General features: G+C 45.9%; 1 protein-coding gene across 1 annotated transcript; it reads left to right on the top strand.

Annotated features, from left to right (window-relative positions):
* Positions 1 to 8,246: 8,246 nt before the first annotated feature.
* On the top strand, positions 8,247 to 10,646 carry LOC134379617 (GTPase IMAP family member 6-like). Its single transcript, XM_063098625.1, has 2 exons — positions 8,247 to 8,331; positions 9,856 to 10,646. The coding sequence occupies exons 1-2, from the start codon at positions 8,247 to 8,249 to the stop codon at positions 10,644 to 10,646; spliced, it is 876 nt and encodes a 291-aa protein (XP_062954695.1).
* The last annotated feature ends 529 nt before the right edge of the window (positions 10,647 to 11,175 follow it).

The following is an 11,175-nucleotide window of genomic DNA, read 5'->3' as shown; positions in this document are numbered from 1 at the left end:
CTTAGAATCTGACACCACGTGAGTGGTTTATTCCCTGAGCCAAACCAATCTTCCACTACAGTAAAGGAATTGGACAAGAGCTCAGCTTTCCCTCTTCAAGGAAACTGCTGTCTGAGACAATGTCATGCTCCCTGTTAAAACATTTTAAAAACTTTTGTTCATCCTTGTTATTGCTTCATGACATTCTAACAATGCAGAATGGTGGCCTCTTTGTGAGGGAGGTCTACTGAAGTCAGTCTGCTGTATAGAGCCATGGGTGTGGGTTTCAGTGGATCACTCTGTATTAATCATGTAGTTATATGGAGACTGAGAGTCATAGATGGTAATGCACGTGTGAAAAGAAAATATGAGTTCTGTGATCTGGCGGAATGGGAAAGTGCTCTGTCTAGCAGCACAATATTTTCTCTGATGCCACCTGTATTAGTCCGTTTCTGATGCTTATAACACAATACCTGGAACTGGGTGATTTATAAAGAAAATAAAATTTATTGCTTATATTTTCAGAAACTGGAAGTCTGGTCCAAGGAACACATGTAGTGAAGGCCTTGGTGGTGGTGACAGTGACACAGGGGTCTCACGTGGTAGAAAATGAAAGAGCAGAGAGGTAGCTCCTTACGCATTCTCCTTTCAAGACCCTCAGAACCACACTCCTGACCACTGTTATTAATTCATTCACTACAGCACCATCCTGCAATCTAATCATCTCTCCAAGGCCTCACCTTTCAATTACCATAATAGGATTACCCACCCTCACCAGTTACAGTGGAAATTAAGTTTGGAGAGACATACAACCCAAGATACCACCTGAATCTTACACTCTAAATCACCACAAAGCTCAGGACTAATTTCTGTAATGGTGTACCATCTGATACTGTTCCCTTAATATTTGGGTGTTAGTCTTGTCTCCCTCAGTAGATATCAAATTGTTTGTATGTGGGGGAGCAAGTCATACAGTTAGTCTCCCTCAACACGTCTGCTATGGTCTGAATGCTTGTGTGTATCCCCCCCATTCATATGTTGAAATCCTATCCCCCAAAATGATGGTATTATGAGGTGGGGACATTTGGGAGGTGATTAGGTCATGATGGTGGAGCCCTCATAAGTGAGATTAGTGCCATTATAAAAAGAGTCCCAGGGAACTCGTTCATCCCTTCCCCCAAGTGAGGACACAATGGCAAGTTGCTGCCTATGAACCGGAAACTGCCCTCACCAGACACTGAATCTGCCAGTGCATTGATCTTGGACTTCTCAGTTTCCAACCTGTGAGAAATAAATTTCTGTTGTTTATAAGTCAAAAAGAAAAAAGAGGAAAGTAATACATCATGACCAAGAAAGTTCATTCTGGTAATGAAAATATGGATTTGTATTAGGAGACCTAACGATATGATACATCATATTAATGAACGTAGGGAGCAAAATCCTTCATCATCTTCATAGATGCTGATAGATATCTAATAGAGTTCAAATGCTCATTCATTTAAAAACAATTAAAAAGGGGTTGATGGAATATTCATTGTCTTTTGCCACAGTAATGCTACACCACAAACTACCCCCAAACCCAGTGGCTCACTCGGTGTTCTTCAGTCACGTGCTTGTGGTTCAGCTGTGTTTCAGCAGAGTTAGGCTGGGTTCTGTAAGCAGCTCTAGTCCTCACTGCTGTTTGTTCCTTGGTATATTAGTCAGGGTTGCCCAGAGGCACAGAGCCAATAGAATCTATCTATCTAATCTATCTATCTATCTGTCTATCATCTATCTATCTATTGAGATGGAGAAAGAGAAAGACAGAGAGATTTTAAGAATTTGGCTCCCACAGTTGTAGGAGCTGGCAAATTCAAAATTCACAGGATGGGCTTGCAAGCTGGAAATTTAGATAAGACTTGATGTTGCAGTCTTGAGTCTGAAATCCACTGATCAAGCCACACAGGCTAAAATTTCAGGAAGAGAGCCTATGATGCAGTCTTGAGGCTGAATTTCTTCTTCTTTGAGGAACTTCAGTTTTTGTTCTTAAGGCCTTCAATAGACTGAACAAGGCCCAATCACATTACAGAGGGAAATCAGCTCTACTCAATGTCTACTGATTTAAATGTTAATCTTAGCTAAAAAGTACCTTCACAGCAACCTCTAGACTGATGTTTGACAAATAACTGGGTAGCATAGACAAGTTGACATGTAAAATTAACCATCATATCGCTTGTGGCTTGGCTCTGGCAACTCTGTTCCATGTCAACCCTCCTCCTCCTGGAACCAGCAGACTAGTCAGAGCTTGTTCCCATGTGAGTAATGAATATGCAGAAAGGAAATAATGAATTTCATGCAATAAGTGCTAGCCCATGCGAGATGAAATATGTATGAGTTAAGGATTTTTACAGCATCTTAAATTAAAAACCATACCTAATCTTATTTATTTTTTACAATTGTTTTGGGTAAAGAGTATGTGGGGGTGGCGGAGGGACTCCATCTGTGATAGCAGGTACTTTGGAGTATAGCAGTATTCTTTTAGGGCTTCAGAGCATGGGAACTAGACTGCCTGGGTCCAAATCCTAACTTGGCCACTCCAAGATCTGTACCTTGGGCAAATAGCTTAACCTCCCTGTGCTCCAGTTTTCTCATCTGTTAATACTGAGGCTATGAGAGTTTCCTCTTCATAGGATTGCTGTGAGAATTAAATGAGTTAATGTACATAAAGAACTTAAAACAGTGCCTATGCAGAAGTGCTATTTAAGTGTTTGTTATTAGTTTTACAATGATTCTTTTTATAAACCATGGTTTTTTTTAGCTAATTATTTGTAGCTGTGACTAATTTTTTCTTCCCAGACATCAGAGTTGAATGTTGTGTCCAATACTACTGGTGTTCACCAAACATCCACATGCTACGCTCATAAACCAGCCTCCCTTGCAGTTAGTTTGGGGCCAGGTGATGGGTTCTGCTCAAGAGATGTGGTTTAACAAACATGACAATGAAAGAGACTGTGAATTACATTTCCTGTAGTGTGCTGTGTTTAAGAGATTGGCACAGAGAGCCCTCCCTCAACAAAACAACAGACTACATTATTTGACCTACAGGAAGTGAGAGATAACACCATGGGGGTGGGAGAGTAACAAAAAAAATGCAACAAAACTTAAACTGAAATGGGGCTGTGAGCTGTACACTCAAAGGAAAGGTGGTTGCCCCAAGGGCAAATGAAGATATCAGCCATACTCTCTGGAGCCTAAATTTTGACTCAGTTGCAAAGTGAGTTGTAGATTGAGGGATTTCTTTCTTTCTTTCTTTCTTTTTTTTTAGCAGCAGGAAACTGCTGTTTATTTTTATCTAGTAATCTAAATGAATATTTTCATGCATCAATTATAAGTTATGGATTATAGTTTGCTTTCTTCTGCCCTGGCTAAAAATCAAGATAAACAAAGCCCCAGACACTATCTGACATTCTGAAAAGAGCAGAGAATGTCTTCCCAGTAAATATTTCTTAAGGAAATCCCCGTCTAACACTATCTCTCACCCTTTAGACCCAAAGACAGAGAATTCATCAAAAAGTTAGAATACAAAGAAATCCCTTAGAAATAGAATATCTCTGAGGGATTTCTTAATTAAACCAGAGATCCCAGAAGGCAGCTAAAGTGGTCTCAGTTGTGAGAAATGCCCTTGTCTGTCCAAGGCCAAAGGATGGACATGGAGACACGAGGTACAGCAAAGCGAGACTTTAATTATGGCCTTTCAAGTTTCGGGTGTCTGACAGGCAGGCACATGGAAAGGGGCTGTAGCAAGCAGTTTATTTCCTAGTGTGCAAGTCCCTGGCCCCACCTCCTCATTGGCTAAGAGTACTATAGTGTGCACAATCTCCCCAGATGACATCTAAGAGTACCCCAATTTACTACCCTTTGTAGGAAATTTCTTTGTCTGAGGACTCAGGACAAGCCCACAAAAAAGGCCCACCCAAAAACCCTGTGAAAGGAGAAACATTAGGAAACAAAGAGAACAATAAAGGACTATAAACTCATTACCATATGAAGTGAACAATTAAGGCTGGTAACTCATTAGCATCTCAAGCACAACTTTTATCTATTCAGCAACCACCCCAGGAATGGGCTGGACCAGACAGATAACTTTCAGGCTGGGCCTGAATTATTTCTGAAAATGAATCACTTAGATTATTTTCTTACATCAGTTCAGTAGCAGCAGCATCCCCTTCTCAGTTCCTGATAAAAACATGCAAAACTTCTCTGGAGTAAAGCTGCTTTGATTTCAGTCCCTAGGATTTTCATATTTGAGTTCACAATCAAAGATTGTCAACATTCATCCAGAAAAGAAATCACCAAAATTGAGAGCCAGCAAGAGAAACAACATCCGATTGACATTCTGTATCAATCAGTTTTGGCCAGATTATGCTGCAGTAACAAACACTTCCAAGAACTCAGTGGCTGGACACTATGCTGATCTTTTGATTGCTCAGTCTGCTGCAGGTCTGGACAATTCTCCAGGGCCAGCTTGCAGAAAATGGTTATTTTCTGTCCCTTATAACAGAATACTTGAAACTGGGTAATTTATAAAGAACAGAATTTATTTCTCCTAGTTTTGGAGGCTGGGAAGTCCAAGGCTGAGGGAGTGCATCTGGTGAAGACCTTCTTTCTGGTGAGGACTCTCTACAGAGTTCCACTGGGTTATCACATGGTGAGGGCTGAGGAAGATCACGTTAACATGCTTCTTCCCCTCCTTAGCAAGCTACCAGTCCACACCTGTGATATTCCGCTAACCCATTAACCCATTAATCCATGAATGGATTAATGCACTCATGAGGGCATAACTCTCACAATCCAATCACCTCCCAAAGGCCCCACCTTTCAACACTGCTACATTGGGGTCAAGCTCCCACATGAACTTTGAAGGGGACAAACACTCAGACCATAGCAATGGCAACTATGAGAATTCAAAATAGATGGTTTATATCAATTGTGGGTGGAATAATAATTTTCTAATTAGACAATGGAAGGGAGGGTAAAGATCAACATATGACTTCTAATGATTAATGATGTTAAGGCATTTACAGAATAATTGAAAGAACATTAGAAAACTCATACGCTATGTAACAATCGTAGTAAATACTCTACGGATACCTACTAGAACAGAAAAAGAGAAAATTTGAACTATTATATTAGACTGAATGGAAGTTTTGAGGGAACCTTAACATTTTAAAATTACATAACAATATCACTACCTATTCTCAAATGTTCTCAATTTCTTCCTTCAATGGCCTCCTTTTAACTAGGGTGGTTGGATCAGTTGGTAAAGTCCTAGAAAACTTGTTTATGAGGATGCTGAGGTTTTTTTCTCCCTTACCCTGTCTCTAAAATACTGTTCCTCCTCTAACATTGTTCTCTGTAATGCTACATTTTAGACATTCTTTCACATTTGTGTTCTTGTTATAATACAAATCCCCTAGGAGATAAACAATTAAGATTCTCGTCAGTGATCTATGAGTCAGATTGAATGAGTACCAGACCTCGCGGGAGACAAAATGTTTAAAGAAAGGAAGGGTTGGGGAAGAAAAGACTGACTGTCTGCCCCAATACTGAAGGTGTGGGAACTCGCTGAGCAGTGGGCAAGGTTGAAAAAGGAAGACAAGTGAAAAAAAAAATCACTTCTCCTGACATGGTCTTTTCAGAGGGATCTGCTGCTTTTTAAACCTCAGAGTGCTAGTAATCCTGGTACAGGATAAAAACAATCGTGACACTAGTATTTTTACTTTTTCTGTTTCCGAAGCTGCACAGTGCTAGCAGCATGACTTCCTGACTGAGGCCTGGCCCCGTGCTCCACTTCCTGTTTTTCCAGCTCCCAGCAGACGCGGCTTCTTCAAGGTCATTTCTCAAACCTGCTCCTGGATCACGTTTTGCTCAAAAATGTAAGCAAACAATGGCCTTGTCCTCCATGTGGTCATATTCTTCAGAAGCTTTCCTCTACCTCCTCGGTTCACTCCCCCAAAGAGCCTACGAGATGGCGGCCCTAAAGGCAGAGACTGAGGGCTCACAAGAGTGCCCAGCCACGGGCGACGGGGATTGTGGCCAGGCTGGCCCAGCGGTGAGAGCTAGGGTATGTGTGTGTATGTATGTGAATGAGTGGGGTGTGCGTGGTGTGTGTTTGTATTGTGTTGTGGCTGTGTAGTTAGGTGTGTGCATTTGTGGAGGGTGTGTGTGTGTGTGTGTTTACATGTATGTGTGTGAGTGGTGCATGTGTCATGTTTGAGTGTGTGTGTTTGTGTTGTGTGTGCAAGTACTGTTTGTGTATATGTGTGTTGCATATGTACATTTGTGTTTGTGCATGTGTGTTGTGTGTTTACATTTGCATGTATGTGTTGTGTGTTTGTGGAGAGTGTGTGTGTGTTTACTTGCATGTGTGTGTGGGGCATGTGTGTTGTGTGTTTGCATCTGTGTTTGCATGTATGCGTTGTGTGTGTGTTTGTGGAGTGTTTATGTGTGTGTGTTTACCTGCATGTGTGTGAGAGGTGCGTGTGTGTTGTCTGTTTGCATTTGAGTTTGTGTGTGTGTCCATGGTGTGATAGAACGAGCTGTGACTAAGATGTCGGGAGAACTTTGTGCCCTGCATAAACTCACTGCTTAAAATTTGGCCAGAAACTCTGGCTTCTGTGAGTTTCGCTTTCTTCCTGAGCAGCATAACAAGGGTGCTACTGTCCGCTCCATCTTCTGTGTGGGAGGCAGAAGCACAAGGTGTGACCAGCGTGTGAGGCAGGAGGGCACAGGTGCAGACTCATGTGAGGGACATGCAGGGCCATACCCTTTGTTCCCAGGTGCCTGGTTCCCTCAGCCTAGTCCCATGGCCATTGTTTTCTGTGAAGCCGCTGTTCTCTCTAAAGGAGGAATGAGATTATGTTGGCAAAGGGCTGCCTCAGTTTCCATGAGGGATGTAAGGAAGCCAGAGATAAAGAGATTAAGAGGGTCCACAGTTTGCAGACCACCAGTTCACAGATAGAAGTAGCAGTGACCTCCGTGTCTCCAAAGCCCCTTTAGTAGGTGAAACACTGTGTTCTTCCCCAGAATGTGGCGACCAAGTCTGAATGAAGCTGTCAACCTGGCCTGGTTCCTCTCTCATAGGAAAGTCAGCAAACCTTGCTGAATGATCCCCATTCCCATCCTAGCACCTTAGCTGACATTTGCTGAATAAAGACACTGATCATAAAGCAAGAGCCACACTGGCTCCCACTCACCAGCTCCTGGGGTCTGGGGGGGACTGAAATGTTTTGGCAGATGAACAGAGAAGAATAAACTTCAACACTGTGGTGGCAGTGAGAAAACTGAGTCTGTTGAGGTCCCTCTGTAGTTAGGTTTCCCCATAGCCCAGAGCTTTATTCTGGATTTATTGCGCCATGGATGTCCTATGTGTCCCAGAAAAACAGTCATGGGCCATGCAGTTTCCTCCACAGTCCCACAGAGAAGATCAGGCAGATACAGCACTGTGGGCACCTGAAACAGAGAATTCTGTGAGTCCATGGAACAAGGACACACTGCTCTCTCAGCAGGAGGGTGACGGGAGCTCTTGGTTGGTGATGATGTGGCCCTAATTTGCAAAGAGGACTAAGAGTTGCTCCAAAAAATGTTATAAAATGTGTCAGGATCTTATGGGGAAGAGATCTTCATGGGCATCTAGTTTAGGCCCAACATTCACACTGATGGGACGTGGAGGTCCAGGCAGAGCTAGCTGGTGCTGCATCTCCACTGAGGTTTCCTGCCCCTGACAGGGCTCTGCTCTGCACTGTGAGGGTCCCAGGTCCCAGGCTGTCGTCTTCCTCGCAACAGCAGTTCCCAGCCACCCAGCTCTCAGCCCTCTGCAATCCTTAGTGCAGAGCCTTCTCCCAAGATCAAGCCTGCACTGCTCTTTCTGCCCCAAGACCCATTGAGTTGCCACCTGTGTCCCCTGAGCAACTTCCTGCTCAAGCCCTCCAGGCACACTCTGCAACACAGGCCTTCCTGCTGCTCCTAGGACACCCAGGAACAGGATCACGCCTGCTTCTATGTCTCTGCTCTTTCCTTCTCCTCACAGAATAGCTCCGGACCCACTGTCTGTCCAAATTCCATCCATTCCTCAGGTCCAAGCCAGCTGCACCTTTTTCCACAAAATCTCTTCAACTCATGATGGAGACCACGGGGCGGGGGGAGAGAGAGAGTGAGAGAGAGAGACAGGCAGGTGCTTCCTGAAACTCAGCTGGAAGATCAGTACAACATGTTTTCATTTTCACTAGATGGAGGAAGAAGAATACGAACAGATTTTCCTGGAGGATTCCCCAGGAGAGCTGTCCCAGGATCCTACCCAAGAGCTGGCAGGAGGTAAAAGAGGCACAGCTGGGGAACATCTGACATGCAGACAGGACACAGCTCTACCACGTGGTGTGCTGGAGAGACAGTGGAAGTCTCCAGTCACAGGCACTCGCCCATCTTGGCCACCATTGGGGCCTTTGGGTTAGGGCCCCCCCTTACAGCCAGAAATAAAGATAAGGCCCCCTGATAGGTATGGCGGGCAAGAGGAGGCAAGAAATAGCACTGATTGCTAAATCTCTAATCCAGTCTCAAAGAAAAGGGTCCTCACAGTCTGGGCTTCCCTCATGAGGAAGGATGTGGTGATGGGTATGACGAAAATAACTGAACTTGGACCCTGAGCCTTAGAAGCCAGCAGACCCTCCATGGGTGTTTGGCTGGCCCAGAAGTGAGCGATCTCAAGGCCACAAAGGTCGAAAGCACCATGTGAACAAGCAGAATGTACGTGACCGCTGCCTCAAAACTGGGCTCAGCCTTCTCGAGGGCTTCTCTCCCCCAGCAGCCATGGCACAGGGTCAATCGCTTAACTTTCATGGGCATGTGTCATGTCACCTGGGAGACAGAATTTAGGAGTGCTGGGGACCCACTCATTTTCCTAGCCAGAAGAAATTATTCGTGAATCTTTTTGTGTTTTAACAAGAATGATTTTTTACCTCATGAACTTAAGTGAACTGAACCATCAGAAAAAAGCCATGTTCATCTACCACACAGGAAAATTACTAACACATGCGCTAACACCTATTTTACCTTTTCTTACAGCAATGTAGGTTAGATATTACTTCACAAATACTCCCCACAGCTGAAACGATGTATTTGCTTTTAAAGTCCAGTGGGGTGTGCTGGCTTCAGTCTCCAGCTTTGCGTCGTCTGGGTAGATGGGGATGAATATTCCACCATCAACACTCCCTGAAACTCCTGCCCATTCGATCAATTCCTTTCCAGCCACCCGGGGGAAGCGGGAGGAAGCCAGTGCCACTCAGACAGAATTGGTCTGTGGATCAGCCAGCCATGGTGGCAGCCGGCAGCAGCAGACCTGTCGGTGCTGAGGTTCCAGAGAAGCCACTGCCCATACTGCCTTCAGGAGGCTTAGTGTCCTGTCACCTGAGACCCATCAATGTCTTCAGTGGGGACCAGACGGGGAAACCAGCTATATTTGTCACTTCTTTATGTGCTCTGAGTCTTGGGACCTGCAAGGCAGGGGGAAGGGAATTCCCTTCCTGCCCTGCAGCCCCAGTCACAGCTAGAAATCTTGGTGTTAGGTTTCTCGGTGTTTGGTTGGCATCTGCGGGTCTCCTCTCTCAGCTGATGGTTCTGATATTCCACTGGGTGACAACGTTCAGCCTCACCTTCAAGGATATAGGCTAAGAATGGAAGCCCAGGACAAGTCTCAGGGACAGATGGTCTTTGTCTCTCCTATTCTGAGCCAGGACAATCTGCCCTGAGATAAGGGAGCATTCCCAGGCATGGCTTCTGATGAGGGTAAGGGGGTGGATGGCTCTAACCCCAGCACCCTCTGCTTTCTTTTGATGCTTCCAGGTCTGAAGGAGAAAGAACACAGCCCAAGGAGGCTGAGGCTCCTTCTGGTGGGGAAAACAGGAAGTGGGAAAAGTGCAACAGGAAACAGCATCCTTGGCCGGAAAGTGTTCGAGTCCAAAGTCAGTGCAAAAACAGTGACCAACACCTTCCACAGAGGGAGCCGAGAGTGGGTTGGGAAGGAACTTGAGGTGATCGGCACCCCCGACATTTTGTCCCCTCAGGTCCAGCCAGAAGCAGCAGCTCAGGAGATCTGTCAGGCCATTGCCTTCTCATCCCCAGGACCTCATGCGGTGCTCCTGGTGACACAACTGGGCTGGTTCACAGAAGAGGACCAGCAGGTGGTCAGGCGCCTCCAGGAGGTCTTCGGAGTGGGGGTCCTGGCTTACACAGTCCTGGTGTTCACCCACAAGGAAGACCTGGATGGTGGCTCCTTGGAAGAGTATGTGCGCGAGACCCACAACCAGGACCTTGCCTGGCTGGACGTGCTATGTGAGCGGCGCCATTGCGGCTTCAACAACAGGGCGGAGCGGGCAGAGCAGGAGGCCCAGCTGCAGGAGCTTATGGAGAAAATCGAGGGTATCCTGTGGGAAAATGAAGGGGATTGCTACAGCAACAAGGCTTACAAGTACTCCCAGCAAAACGTCCTGCTCAAAGAAGTGCAGGAAAGACAAAAGGCTCAGGGGCAAGGGTCTGAAGTGCTCAGTGAGGAATCCTGGCTGGAAGGGCTGTCCCAAGTCCTGAAGGAATCGGAGAGGACTCACAGATGCCTCCTAGGGAAGGTGACTCTTTGAGCCCACGCTGGCCCCATCCTCAGGTGGCAGCCTCTGGTGTGGCGAGAGGGGTGTGTGTTTGGAGGAGTCCAGAGTTCACAGCTCACATCCCAGGTGCTCCATGCCTTCTTCCCTTCCTCTGGATGCCACCAGTACAGAAACTTCCATCTTGGTGGCATTGCATTTCTGGGGTACTTGCCTGTTCCCTGATAGAACCAAAGCTTCTTGAGGGCAGCACTCTGTCTCCTTCTTCCATGTAACTCCCACAGCTTCCTGGCCATCAGAGTCACTCAGCAGCAACCCTGTGTGAGCCGTTGCCCAGATGACTTCACATATCTGTCCTTGCCTGTGACGGGGGAGGATGATGACTGTTAAAGTGCCTGCTGTGTGTGGTGGGCAGAACACGGCAGTGGCTCTGAGACACGTGGGGAGGGAAGGAGAGCAAACAGGAGCAGAGAAGGAGGCAGAAGGAGCAGCCCTTTCATTCACTCCGGAACTTCCTAGTGGCAATGATGAGTGAAGTCAGGGGTGGGGTATCCAAGAAACCAGG

This window comes from Cynocephalus volans, chromosome 6 (genome assembly GCF_027409185.1).
Source record: "Cynocephalus volans isolate mCynVol1 chromosome 6, mCynVol1.pri, whole genome shotgun sequence".
NCBI classification, from domain to species: Eukaryota; Metazoa; Chordata; class Mammalia; order Dermoptera; family Cynocephalidae; genus Cynocephalus; species Cynocephalus volans.
Note: the sequence above shows the minus strand (reverse complement) of the source record. Positions and strands in the feature narration are given on the sequence as shown.